At 39.6% G+C, this 14,714-nt stretch overlaps 1 protein-coding gene across 2 annotated transcripts in view; it reads left to right on the top strand.

The window, feature by feature from the left end:
* The window catches only part of STK38L (serine/threonine kinase 38 like), a 60,079-nt gene that overhangs the window by 32,919 nt on the left and 12,446 nt on the right, over positions 1 to 14,714 (top strand). For both annotated transcript variants that reach the window (XM_061582201.1, XM_061582202.1), the window contains 6 exons: positions 8,679 to 8,801; positions 9,294 to 9,377; positions 10,655 to 10,778; positions 11,189 to 11,343; positions 13,245 to 13,347; positions 14,450 to 14,511. In XM_061582201.1, the coding sequence (XP_061438185.1) occupies positions 8,679 to 8,801; positions 9,294 to 9,377; positions 10,655 to 10,778; positions 11,189 to 11,343; positions 13,245 to 13,347; positions 14,450 to 14,511 (651 nt within the window). The remainder of the gene's footprint in view (positions 1 to 8,678; positions 8,802 to 9,293; positions 9,378 to 10,654; positions 10,779 to 11,188; positions 11,344 to 13,244; positions 13,348 to 14,449; positions 14,512 to 14,714) is intronic.

Here is a 14,714-nt window from a genome sequence, read left to right as displayed (position 1 = left end):
TTTGCATATCACCTTGAGTCCTTTCATGTAAAATGAATTAACTCAGTCTATGATTTCATTATTTTTGTATACGCTTAACTTATCCTGTTGTGGTATCTTAGAGTCAATGCCTTCTGTTGCAATCTTGTTCCCCAGAATCTATGGCTTCTGTATTATAGTGTTTCTTTTCAGACCTTACTCTTGCTAGCCTTGTCTACACTCTTCTTCCAATCAGAAAACAAAGGCAGTATCACCCCAAGTTGGTTTGAGGAGGGGAGTGTTCTCCATTTGTACCATAGTACCTAGTATTTTATTTATGTTAGAAAATTCCTACTCTGCCTTTTAGCCCCCAAAGGGTCCCTAAGGTGGTTGCCAGATTTAAAATATATAATAAAAATAAGGAGATAAAACAAATACAGTGGCCTGGGTCATATGTCACTTTAAACCAGGGTTGTGGAACCTTTGGTCCTCCAAATGTTGTTGAACCACAACGTCCATCAGCCCCAGCAAGCATGGCCTGAGCCTAGGGGTGATGGGAGTTGTAGTTGAGCAACATCTGGAGTGCCAAAGGTTCCCCACTAGGACTGGCACCAGGTTTCTGGAGGCCCTTGGGCACAGGCTATCAGTGGGCCCCACGCCCCCGTGCTTTCCTGCTCCATCCACTCTTCTCTTTCCTCTTGGCTCTACCCCTTTAAAGTAAAACAAATCTTGACTGATATGGCAACCCCTGTTGTCAAAGGGGAAAAAAAGAACACTTTAAATTTTGAACCTTTGAAATGATGAGTGCATTTCCTCACCACTAAACGGATGCAATACTCCCACACATCCAAAATTAACCCTTAGGTCTCTCTATGATAATCACACTTCCTTTTTTGGAGATAAAAACATTTTTGTACAGGCAAATTTAAAAACCTAAATTTTGTTTCATTTTGGGATATCTTGATATTTTATATTATAGCATTATCCATAAGAACATAAAGAAGAGGCCTAAAAAATTGGCATAAAGAAGACCAACAGCACATTTGGTTCAGCATCCTGCAGCCTAGAAGCAGGACACAACTGCAATAACCCTCTCCTTCTCGTGTTCCCCAGCAACTGGTATTCAGAGGCATATCTAGAGAGCAACTGATATTGAGCGATTGGGCCGATGAAAAGACCCACTGATTGCAACTTGCTGGGAACACCCCAAAACCTGGAGCTGGTGCAGGGGAGGTGAACCCCAGGGGGAATGCAAAAGGGGATAAGAACCTAAGAGGAGCCCTGTCGGATCGGGCCAGTGGCCCATCTAGTCCAGCATTCTGTTCTCACAGTAACCAACCAGATGCCTGTGGGAATCCTGTAAGCAGGATCTTAGTGCAGTAGCATTCTCTCCACCTGCGATCCCTAGCAACTGACCATGGAGGCAGAGCATGGCCATCACGGCTAGTAGCCATTGACAGCCTTATTTCCTTATTAAAACTATATAATTTCAAAGAACAAATTAATAGATAAAATGTAAATGTAGGAGCCAAATACTGCACAGGCTCTTAAAAGACTACAATTCTATGACTAGAATTATTTTTCCTCCACCTGTCTGGGTGCATTTCAGAATGCTAAACTAGTAACCATGCATTCAGCAAATATATATACTGTTTGTGATCCACCATGGGAGGGGTTTACCCTGAAAGGTGGCATATATTTTTTTTCTATTTAAAAACAGGAAAAATATATAATGTCACTTTATTTCATTTTACATTTTAATTTAATTTCTGTCTTGGAAACTTTATTTTTTTTAAAAAAGGATGAGATATTTTTACCTTATTATTTAAACAGCTTTCCAAGGCTTGTGGGACAAGGTTGGCAGAGTGAGACCATGTGCTCCATCAGAGCATATGCAGAACAAATTTGTTTTTTTTCTGCAAGAAGATATATAATAGTGCAACCCTAATTGTGTCTTCCCAGAAGTAAGTCCTGTTGAATTCAGTGGAGCTTCCTCTCAGGTAAATGGGATCAGGATAGCAGCCTAAGATAGGAAAATAAATAATGTATAATGCAAGCCTTACAGTTTAAATACTAAAGTATATATACTGCTGTTGTGCTTTATATGCCTGTATGCTAACACAAACGCTTTGAGTATTGTAGATTTAACCAGATGTAGTGTGTATTGAATTTGTAATCTTCCTGTTGATCTTCTCCCAATTCCCAATACTTCTGAACAGGAAATGGTCAAGGCACCATATAAATTAATTAAAATTGGGGGCTACAGCGAGGTTATATCCCAGAATAAGGCTACAGAGATGTTTGTTTTTCTTCTTGTGCCTGCAATGCAGCTTTTTTGCACAAAGTAAATTGCTTGCCTTATCTACAGTCAACCAGTGGATCAGCCATTATGTAATTAAGAAAGCAGCAAAACCCTTCCTACCTTCCCTCCAGCCTTTGTGTCACTCTTACAGTTCAATCCTAAACCTATTTACCTGGGAGTAAACCACATTGAACTCAATAAAGCTTACTTCTGAGTAATGATTAGGCTTGCTTGTTAAACTCTCCAACAGTTCCTCCCCTCAGCTTTTCCTTGCTTGCTCTTCCTGCTGCTGCTATCACTGTCCAGCTCTGCCCTTCTCCCATGCCTGTTCCCTATCCTTGTAGAAGCATCGGGGAGGGGCTTCGGGATTGGGTCCTGTGCTGCAAGCACCAATCATCTGTCCTGTTCCTCGCCTTCCCTCAGTGGAGTGCAAGGGCTTGCTTCGGGATTGGGTCCTACACACACTAACCCAGGCAGCAGCAGGTATGCCAAGCCAACTGTAGCTGTTACTAGTCTCAGACCAGGTGCAGACCTCAAGCCAATGAGGGGCCCCTTGGAGCTCTTGGGCCTTGTCCAGTGCCCCACTTGGCTGTCTGCTGCCACTGGGTCTCTTCTCCACACCTGCTCAAAACCATAGTTAAGCTAAACTATGGTTAAAACCTGAACTCCAAGAGTGCAGGTGCACAGGACTAAAATGGCAGCCACTTTTTCCTTCCCACTTCTGTTGCTCTTGTACTGCTAGGATCCCAAGCTATGGCTTGTCTCTTCCAAAACAAATCACAATGGTGATGGTGTGTTCTTGGCTTACCTCTCATGGTTTGTGTGGGGGAATCAAACCATGAGCCTGGGTTTGGACAGAATATTTAAGCAAACCATGGCTTGGCTCCCAGAAGTGCAGCAGGGGGAGGGAGGAGTAAAGCAGCCACAATTTTTGCCCTGTGTACTAACATAGAATAGAATTGTAGAATAGTAGAGTTGGAAGTGACCTATAAGGCCATCTAGTCCAACCTCCTGCTCAACGCAGGAATCCAAGTTAAAGCATACCAACAGATGACTGTCCAGCTGCCTCTTGAATGTCTCCAGTGTTGGAGAGCCCACTGTCTCCCTGGCCAATTGGTTCTATTGTTATACTGCTCTTCCTGATGTTCAGCCAAAATTTGGCTTCCTGTAACTTGAGCCCATTATTCTGTGTCCTGCACTCTGGGATGATGGAGAAGCAAGTTCATCTGAGCATACAAAGGGGTGGGGAAGGAAGTACATGACCCCAGTGCTCACTTCATGTGAACCAACCCCCATGTAGCAGTTGGGGAGAATACAGCCACACAAATGTATCTGTTCATCCCAGCCATTCATTCTCTTGACTCTAAATAGCAGGTCATGTATAATTTGGTCCTTAATAAACCTCGAGTCTAATGTATAACTTTGGTAAGTTTTATCTACCTTGGCTTTGTTCTTGTTGTTATGTGCCTTCAAGTCGACTACGACTTATGGCGACCCTATGAATCAGTGAATTCCAAGAGCATCTGTCATGAACCACCCTGTTCAGATCTTGTAAGTTCAGGTCTGTGGCTTCCTTTATGGAATCAATCCATCTCTTGTTTGGCCTTCCTCTTTTTCTATTCCCTTCTGTTTTTCCCAGCATTATTGTCTTGTCTAGGGAATCATGTCTTCCCATTATGTGTCCAAAGTATGATAACCTCAATTTCATCATTTTAGCTTCTAGTGACAGTTCTGGTTTAATTTGTTCTAACACCCAAGTATTTGTCTTTTTCGCAGTCCATGGTATGCACAAAGCTCTCCTCCAACACCACATTTCAGAGGAGTTAGTTTTTCTTTTATCTGCTTTTTTCACTGTCCAACTTTCACATCCATGCATAGAGATCGGGAATACCATGGTCTGAAGGATCCTGACTTTAGTGTTCAGTGATACATCTTTGCATTTGAGGACCTTTTCTAGTTCTCTCACAGCTGCCCTCCCCAGTCCTAGCTTTCTTCTGATTTCTTGACTATTGTCTCCATTTTGGTTAATGACTGGGCCGAGGTATTGATAATCCTTGGCCAGTTCAATGTCCTCATTGTCAACTTTAAAGTTACATAAATCTTCTGTTGTCATTACTTTCATCTTTTTGATGTTCAGCTGTAGTCCCGCTTTTGTGCTTTCCTCTTTAACTTTCATCAGCATTTGTTTCAAATCATTACTGGTTTCTGCTAGTAGTATGGTATCGTCTGTGTATCTTAAATTATTGATATTTCTCCCTCCAGTTTTCACACCTTGGTTCAGTCCCGCTTTCCATATGATATGTTCTGCATATAGATTAAACAAATAGGGTGATAAAATACACACCTGTCTCACACCCTTTCCTATTGGGAACCATAAAATTCCTACTTTGAAACTAGTTTAGCCATCTTAATCATCTTTCCATAAAACATTCTGGAGCACAACCGAACCCAGCATTTATTCAAATTCTTTTTTAAACTCTAACTGTTAAACTTAAATGAGAGGCATTTAATACAATCTGAAAAATATTCAGTTCAAATAATTGATGCATGGTGAAATATTTTTCCCCAAGCTGCTATAAAGTCTTCAAAAAAAATAAAGCTACTTCATAATTTTCATCTGCTACAGGCTAGATAAACATTACAGCATATTAAAAATTGGAATTCAGTTCTCCCAGGAGGAACAAGAAAGTTATTACAACGTTGATATAACTATCCATGACAAAGTAAAACTGAGTGTAGGATATACATTCTGTAAAATTATCCATTTGTGCTACACAAAAAGTAACATTTTCAGTACATTAAAAAAAACAACTAATTAAGATATAGTTAGTATTTCTGTATTTTGATAATTAAGGGTTAGTTAGCTATTCCTTTTTACATTCTTGTTTGTTGCATTCTGACAATACCTTTAATGAGCAGCTAACACTACTTAAGCCTTCATGGCTGAGGAGTTTAGTGACCACTACCACATTGCTTCCATTTATCACTGCCTCTTTACCTATAAATTAAAGTGGCCCTCTAGCTATCTTGATCTATTTTATATCAATTTCTTCATCCATATCAGCTGAATATGTATGGCATTAACCTCATTTACCAGTTGAGAAATGATGAATTAAAATGAGATCCAATTCCTGGTCATATAACACACTTTTAAAACTGCCTGCTAGTTTCCACCACCTGTCAGAACAAAATAATAAATGGTAATAAAATGAGGTATATTTTTGTTCAGCTCATAGAAAAACCTAAATACACCCATATTTTTATGCAATTAACCACTAAAACTACCAAGTCCTTCTGGATATTCAACTCTTGTTGCCCCAATGAAGCTAATGTGTTTGCATGCACTGCATTCAGATGGTGTGAAATGCACTGTATTAGAAGCGTTAAGTTTAAGTGTAAATTCACTTCTGTAGTCTTGCAGAAATACAGTATTTTCTATACAAAGATTAATAAGAAAACCAATGTAATGAAGAATGAAATTGATATCAATGAGAGATGCTCAACAACAAGCAAGCTTTTATTTTAAATCAGTCCAGTTCCAAAAAAAGTGATTTGCCAGAATATCTACAAATTTTGCTTGTGATATGAAAACTGCACTGAGCAAGACTGACTGAACATTTTCTGTAACATACTATGCACTTGTTTCCCTATATTTTGTAATTTTATTCCATTACTATCAAGCCAGTGTGGTGTAGTGGTTAAGGTGTTGGACTACGACCTGGGAGACCAGGGTTTGAATCCCCACATAGCCATGAAGCTCACTGGGTGACCTTGGGCCAGTCACTGCCTCTCAGCCTCATGAAAACCCTATTCATAGGGTCGCCATAAGTCGGAATCAACTTGAAGGCAGTACATTTACATTTACTATCAAGCACAGGTATAAGCCCCGCACAAGAGATGCTGTGCATTTGCTTTTAAACCATAGTTGAGCTTAAGTGATATGCAAATGCTGTCAATACATTAATTAAATAATTAAAGCAGCAATGAGAGAGAGGCATAAAACATGGGATCAGTTCAGAAACCTTGGCACAGCAGGAGGTTCAAACCAATTAATAGTGTATACTGGAATGGCGCCGCTGCATATTTTAGAGGATGTTTGTGACACAGTAAGATAAAAGGTTTGTTGCCACGGTTGTAGATTGTCCTTTGGTTCTTGCCAAATAAGAAAATAAATCTGAGGGTAGAATATACATTCTGTACAACTATGTATAATTGCTACTGCTGGACAATTTTGTCACATTTCTCGAGTGCATGTTGTATCTAACTATTCTGTCTACCTCTAAAATATTTCCCTACCTCTTTGGACCTTGCTGATTAAGGAATGACCTAGTAATCCATACTTTATATTGACATGAGAGGGGGCACGATTCTCCAGTAGGGCTTTTGTTGTTTTTTGCCACTAAATTGACTTCTTATGATTGTTTCAGAACATAGACGGTAACAAGAGAGTAGTGTGAAAGTTAGGAAGTCTTGGGTTGAGAAAAGTGGGTATACAGTGCCATCTTGTGGCTTTAAATGATATATGATTAAAAGTGTGGGGCTTTTTTAAAGGTAGCAGCATCCTGTCAGAATACTTTGTGATGTTTGTATTTTGCTCATGAAAATATTTTTTGCCTGCCTTTGTAATATTACATAGTCTGCTAAATGTCAAACATCAATTGTTGACCTTTTTTCTGCTGAAGCCGGGGCATGAAGTAATGGGGCTAAAATGGGCATATAAAGTTGCCTTATACAGAGCAAGACCATTGGTCCATCTGCCTCAGCACTCTCAGTGGCAGCAGCTCTCCAAAGTCATAGGTGATGCACCATTGCCCATCTGACCATTTTGGCCAGGAATGGTGGATCTAAATTCCACAAAGCTTAGGGCAGGGGTGGGGAACCTTTTTGGCTCTGTGGGCCAGATCCTGATCAGGATCTGCCTCATGGGCCCAATTTGACAGGCGAGTGCAGCTGCCTACCTGTCAGTCACTTGATGTCAGGGGTTTTTCCCAGGTCCCAAAGCCAGGATTTCAAAGCACATAGCAGGCAGCAAGACACTGCTAAAAACAAGGGTTTTTCCTTCTTTTCAGAACAAGGGGGGGACTTTCCTTTCAGCTGCACGTTGTTGCCTGCTATGTGCTTTGAAAAAGCAGCCAAACTGAGGAGGTTTGAGTGTCCTAAAGGGAGTTTTCTTGTGCACCTGGACAAAGCAGGATTGCCCACCCTTAGCATCAGTTCTGCTTAGCACTGAATTTGGGTGCACAAGAGAGTTTGGGTGAGCCAAGAACAAATCTTGGTTACTGCTCATGATTGGTATGGAGAAAAACCATAAGACTGGGGCCACATTCACACCATACATTTATTCCACTATTTCCACTTTAAATGGTCATGGCTTCCCCCAAAGAATCATGGGAAGTGTAGTTTGTGAAGGGTGTTGAGAGTTGTTAGGAGACCACTATTCCCCTCAGAGAGCTACAATGCCTAGTGTTCCCTGGGAAGTAGGGCTGACCATTAAACCAATTGGGGAATTGTAACTCTGAGGAGAATATGGGGTCTCCTAACTACTTTCATTACCCTTTCATCACTATACTTCCCAGGAAGCTATTACTGTTTAAAGCTGCTTGCGTTGGTTGCCTGTATGTTTCCAAGCTCAATTCAAAGTGCTGGTTTGAACCTATAAAGCCTTACATGGCTTGGGACCACAATACCTGATGGAACGCCTCTCCTGACACGAACTCACCCATACACTACGCTCAACATCAAAGGCCCTCCTTTGGGTGCCTACTCTGAGGGAAGCTCAGAGGATGGCAACAAGGGAGAAGGCTTTCTCAGTGGTGGCCCCCAAATTATGGAATGATCTTCCTGATGAGGAGTGCCTGGTGCCAACACTGTCATCTTTTCGGCACCAAGTCAAGACTTTCCTCTTCTCCCATGCATTTTAGCATGTGTTTTTAAATTGTTTTTTTTAAGTGTTTTTAAATTTGTATATTTGTTTTTAATGTTTTTAATTGTTGTAAACAGTGCAGTGAGCTTCGACTATGGGGCAGTATACAAATGTAATAAATAAATAATAATAATAATAATAATAAAAGTGGAATAATAGTGGAATAAATGTATGGTGTGAATGTGGCCTGGGTTTGCACAATAAGGCAGTCTCTGGCTCGTTTCCCAGCATTGTGGTGAGAACAGGGGAGAAGTAGTTTGAGAATTTTTTGAGCAGCATGCTTACATTAAACCATAGTTTATTTTTAAATATGATTTAAAGTGGTATGTTAAAGGAGTCCAGTGGGAGTTCTTGAATCCTCCATCTCTGTGGAAGGCTAGAGGGAATTGTATCCCATTCTTTTGAACACTTAATGATAGTAATATTATAAACGAATCACTCATTTATATTATGTTCTTAATTTTCTCATAGTTAATATATAATTCTTCCCTTTAGAAAAAGCTACGAAGATCTCAGCATGCACGCAAAGAAACTGAATTTCTACGGCTAAAGAGAACAAGGCTAGGTCTCGATGACTTTGAATCTTTGAAAGTTATTGGAAGAGGTGCTTTTGGAGAGGTTTGTAATGTGTGCTTTTTCTTAGGAGGTTCTGTTTCAGGATATCTTCCTGTCAAAAGTACAGTCTTACTGAACAAACTGATTATCCTGTTGATAGTAATGGGGGGAAATACATTGTAATGTGTTTGGAATTCTTAGTTTTTTGTCTCTTCCCCCACTCTTCCCCAGCTTTCTAGTCATCGCCTTGAGAGCTTTTTAAGACCTGTGATTGACATAAATAAACATGTGTTTGTCTCCCCACCACCAAACTTCCCCCCCCCCATTATCTCAGTTGTATTTTGACTCTTCCCTTCTAATCTGACTGGAACTCATTTTCATTCTCTGCTGTTTGTAGGTGTTCATATTGACCATCTGTTATGGTCAGTCTGCCTCCAGTTTTGGAATTACTATTGAACCAGTGTGTTGTGTTTTTCCCCCAATATTAGAAATTGCTAGCACATGGCTCAAGACTGCACTTTAATAATAGTTTTTTTAAAATAAATAAATCCATAGGTACGCCTCGTTCAAAAGAAAGATACAGGTCATATTTATGCAATGAAGATACTAAGAAAAGCTGACATGCTGGAGAAAGAGCAGGTATGTCTTTTTAGTCCATGGTAGGTACTTCAAAACCAATGATATATGCAGTGTTGAGTGAAATATATAAGTAGTATTGCCACTTCAAGCTAAAAAAAAGACGATATCATGTGTGAAGTTGCTCTTCCTAGTTCTAAAGCCCATTTGTTGCTAGTAGGATACATTGCTTGTCACTGTTAGCAGAACTGATAAGTTACTGAGAGATTTAATATAGAAGTTTACAGAGATGTTGGACAAGACTGAAGAATCTGTTGGCCGAGATAGAGATTGTTGAGATCTTCTCTGGGGGGCAGTGCAGGAAGAGAAAAGGCTATTTCCTTTTTTAAAAACACACACTTGAGAGCCTTTGGTTATATATCTGTGCACTACTGCACCCTTTTCTGAGTCGTTGGAGAAAGATGTGCTGCAAACCAAAAATAAACTTGTGTTTATAAACGCCTTGGGAATAGTGTAACATGATTTCTGTAGTCAGCGCGCATGCAAATATTACATGACTTTGAGCTTAATCCTAGGCTGGAAAGAATTATGTGACCATTCACTGTGGATTGTGTGAAGCTGTTGATCACAGCATTGTGGACCCATATGAGTACAACATTGCCCTCAAAATATCTTAAATGTGTAGCATGTGACACAGGTGTGTCAGTGCATCTCACCTGGAACCCCTGGAAGTAATTACTTGCCAGAGCGCAAGAAAAGCTAGTAACTTGAGTACTGTTAAAGCATTTATTGGGAAGTTGCATTTTAAGACAGAACTAAGAACCTTGTGGCCTTTATTTCTGTAAGGTTGAGCAAATTCACATAAGCATGTATGAGACATGATCACTGCATCTTATCACATAAAGCTTGGTTGTGTGAAATGGACTACAAGCTGACAGAATGATTGAATTTGTCTGGCATTTGTTGTGTCCACTCACAGTGTGGATTGCCTTTTGAAGTTCTTTAGCTTATATTGCCCACAAGGCAGAAGGCAATGTTGAGACAGCGCTGAAGTCCCGTTGAAATCAATAGCACAAAATTAAATGTTCAAATTCCAATAATATCAGCAGCATGTGTGTGCATTTTGACATTCCGTGAATGGAACTGAAATCACATGTTTATTTGGGGAAGGCAAGTATGTATGTATAGTGATACTGCTCATTTTACCTACCAATGGCGAGTTTCTTCATTGCATATGAAAATGGGTCAACTGGTGTTTTACATAGAAAGTTAGGTCAGTATGTATTGGCTGTCTTTCCTATTATGAATTTTCTGTTTTGTTATTCACTACTCCCAACTAGGTAGCTCATATACGAGCCGAAAGAGATATTCTAGTTGAAGCGGATGGTGCCTGGGTGGTGAAGATGTTTTATAGTTTTCAGGACAAACGGAATCTTTACCTGATCATGGAGTTTCTACCTGGAGGTAAAATAAATAAATGCTTCATAATGGAAACCAGTGTCATTCTGGCCAGGGCTAAGAGCTAGTCCTGTAACCTATTCTCAATCTCTTAAGCATGATTAAAGGGTGAGGAATGTTTTATTTGCACTTGCTTTGATTTTGTAACTCAGTGTAGCAATACAAAGACAAACCAGTTATTTTTTAAAAAAAAATAAGTCAGAGAAGGTTGATGATGGGGAAGAGTTTAAGTGTATACAGAAATGCTAAATAAGGCTTTGGAGGTCTTCCTTCTACTCTTAATGAAAGAGCCTTTATCACTCTATTTTGAACTGCTGGATTACTAAAATACTTGGGACAGATGGGACTTGTGTTGTAAATTTCCGAGTTATCAAAATCTATTGAATTGTAAAATGCTGTCATTCTCCTTGATTCAGGGGATATGATGACGTTACTAATGAAGAAGGATACTTTATCAGAGGAAGAAACACAGTTTTATATATCTGAAACTGTGCTGGCCATTGATGCCATTCACCAGCTGGGTTTCATTCATAGAGATATTAAGCCAGATAATCTTCTGCTGGATGCAAAGGTATATAATGTTTTTATGTTTCCTGTATTTTGTGGCTTCGTTCAGGTCTTGGGTATTTGCAGTACCCAAAGGCTGGAAGGATTGAGTAGGGATTAGCTTAGAAAACCAGTTTCCCTGGCCTTGCACTATATGCTTATTCCAGGAATAGAGAACATGTTTTAGCCTACGAGGGATGCATTCCCTTCTGAGCAAGGTTCGAAGGCCCACATGCCAGTGGTGGGTAGGACCAGAGACAAAAGCAGATATAGCAACAAATGTAAACTTTACCTTTGTGCAGTAAGCTGGTTTCCACACATACTTGAACATCCCTCTCTATCCTCCATCCAAACAAGTAAGAAGCATTATCAGAGTTCAAGGACACACTCCAGCCTGGCAAAAACATTGGATGCAATGCAGGGCCAGTAAGAGGTGTGGCCTGGGGACAGTTCAGAGGACCAAATACAGAGCCTGAAGCGCTGCATCCAGCCCCTGGGCTAGAAGTTCCCCACCCTTGGTTTATGCAAAGCTGGCAGAGGAAAGGAGTTGGAAAAACAAGCTCCTCTCACCCCCAACAATTCAAATGCTGCTTTTATGCATAAATAATAACATCCCTTAAAAGTTTATTTCATTGGATTCAAACTATCAAAGCTATCTTTTTGCAAGGGGTCTCTAGTTCTTTATATATATATTTTAATTACTTAGCATAAACCCAATAAATTATACAAATGTGATGAAAGGTAATTTGTTTTATATGATTTGTACTTGTGCACAGTTTGCAGGTTTATGGTAATTGTTTTTAATGTGGAATTAGGAGAGAAGGGTTTTGACTTAAGGGGAATGGGACACTAGAAATGAAAAGTAGGAAGTAGTACCTTAGTTTAGTGGTTGTTTTTAGGAGTGTCAAGGCAGCAGCTTTCTCTGAGAAGCTATAGCATTAAACAGAGTCTGGGTAAGAATTATTATTATTATTATTATTATTATTTATTACATTTGTATACTGCCCCATAGCAGAAGCTCTCTGGGCGGTTTACAACAATTAAAAACATTAGAAGGGGTTCTACCCTGTTTTGGGGTTTTGCTGTACTCTCATCTGTGCTGCCTGCTTGGATTAGTAACAATTCATATGGGGATCAGCATGATGTTATGGTGTTGGTGCTGATCCAGCACACCAAAGGGCCACATGCAGCCTTTCCAGGGCTTCTCCTTTCTCTTTTCCTTGAAATGCTATCTATGAAGTTTAGATTAGAGGATCCCCTGGAAAGGCAATTGACACAGCACCAGGGCTACAATTAGAAGTACAAATCAACAAAATCCCCTTGTGTATGTGGAAGCAGTTTAATAAATTAAACTTTGTTTAATTTATTCCTAAGATTTCTCTGGAAACAGAACAATATAAATTCAGCAAAATAGGTGGCCCTCCCAAAGCAAAGTACCTTAACTGTTAAAGGCAAAGACACAAATAGGTGTGTCGTCAGCATACAGTGAAAGAAAAATGGTAGATTCACCTGTGTGGGGAGGGAGTTCCACCATTTAGGGACTGCCACAGAGAAAGTCCTCTCCTAGGCCGCCATTCACTGCATTTCTGAAGGTGGAGGAGCTACCAGGAGAGACTTCTTCTAAGCACTTTAGATACCTGTTTGTGCCTGGAAGCACAATTAGATATCTTCACCCTTCCTAATCGATTTCTTTCCTCCAAACCAACTTCTTCCTATAAACAGTTAATAATTTATAATTATTGCCTTATTTACTATTGGTGGAGATGAGTCTACTGAGTGAAAATCATGCTTCCTTTTTATACGTCACTATTGTAATTATCTTCTAGTTCTGTATTCAGCAATTTTAAGTATAGATTTTCAATGTACACCTTTATAAGAATTTCAGGTAGTTCAGTGCCTAAGCTCAGTAATGTTTTCTTCCTGTAGGGCCATGTAAAACTCTCTGATTTTGGACTATGCACAGGTTTAAAGAAAGCTCACAGAACTGAATTCTACAGAAACCTTACTCACAATCCACCAAGTGACTTCTGTAAGTACAATATGTTGTAGCTTAAATGTGTTAAACTACTCTGCACTCCCTCAAAGGCCTTGATTGTTATACCTTACATGTTACACCTGCTAAATTATATAAATACATTATTTTTGCCAGAACTCCTTTCTGAATGAGAACAAAGCCTATCACAGGGGATGATCAGTGCCACCAAGAATATTTTAAGGATCTGTTCACAAGTTTAGCTATCTGTAATCCCAAATTCATACATCTTAGCTGTGGCTGGATTGCAAAAGAACCCTTTGGTCAATTGCTCCAGCAATGATCTACACACCATTGCTGATGCGATCTAGCATGGCAGGAGATTATGATAGGAGACTGTACCATTTTTGAAAGCTTCCTTGTGGTGTGTGCCCCCCTGCAAGTTTTTTTTAAAAACTAGCATAGGTTCAAGCTCAGCCCATTTCTAACTCTCTCCACTGCGTGCTTGCTTTTTTATTTGCAAGGATGTATTTTTTATTTATATTACTTATTTTTGCAATGGGAGAGCATTCAAAAATGGCACCTCTCATCTCCAGCCTGAAGTGGTGCAGTATATTCTCATACCTTTGCTGTATATGTGGACAAGGCCAAAGATCACAGCACAAAAAGAGAACCTGGATACTTTTTAAAATTATAAACAAATCCACTTGTGTGCTGAAGTCCTGTTACAACTGTTTTGGTATTAATAAAGGTTTGGTATCAACCGTTTCCAACATTACAGTAATTGTGTTTGTTCTCCATCCCTTACATCTCTAAAGCTTGATTTCGCCTACTTTCCTTTGTGTGGAGCTGCTTCGGAGTAGTTAGGCTCTGTGTTGCTCTGGTAATATGTTTTAAGCAAGTGCCATTTTTTGCAGGGGAGGGAATGATGCAGTTGACTTTCATGTCCTCCATTGAGGAGCTTATATGAGAAATAAGCACATCATTCCTCCTTCCCTCAACATGATGCTTGTTTACACATTTACAGTGTGAGACTAAAATATGCCAAAGCAGCTCCCGTCGTGCACAGGTAAGATTTGGATTGTGCCCTAGCTGAATTTTTCTTGAGGTGTTAAAATTAAAGGCATTAATTTAGATCTGTTTTGTTTCTGTGAATTAGCATTTCAGAATATGAACTCTAAGAGAAAAGCAGAAACGTGGAAAAAGAATAGGCGACAGCTGGTGAGTACCTTGTTGGTGAAACATGCTGTACTTTTGAGTTCTTTCTATAAAGTGTTTCAGCATGATAACCATCTGCTGAAAATTCATGCTTCACAGACCTATACTTGTCACCCTATCTCCTTCTGAGCTATAAAGAAAGTTGAAATTGGATGGCAGGTGTACATTACTTTAACTCAAATTAATATTGTCAGAGTATTGGCTAA

Source organism: Rhineura floridana, chromosome 8 (assembly GCF_030035675.1).
Source record: "Rhineura floridana isolate rRhiFlo1 chromosome 8, rRhiFlo1.hap2, whole genome shotgun sequence".
Lineage (NCBI taxonomy): Eukaryota > Metazoa > Chordata > Lepidosauria > Squamata > Rhineuridae > Rhineura > Rhineura floridana.
This window is presented reverse-complemented; position numbering and strand designations above follow the sequence as displayed.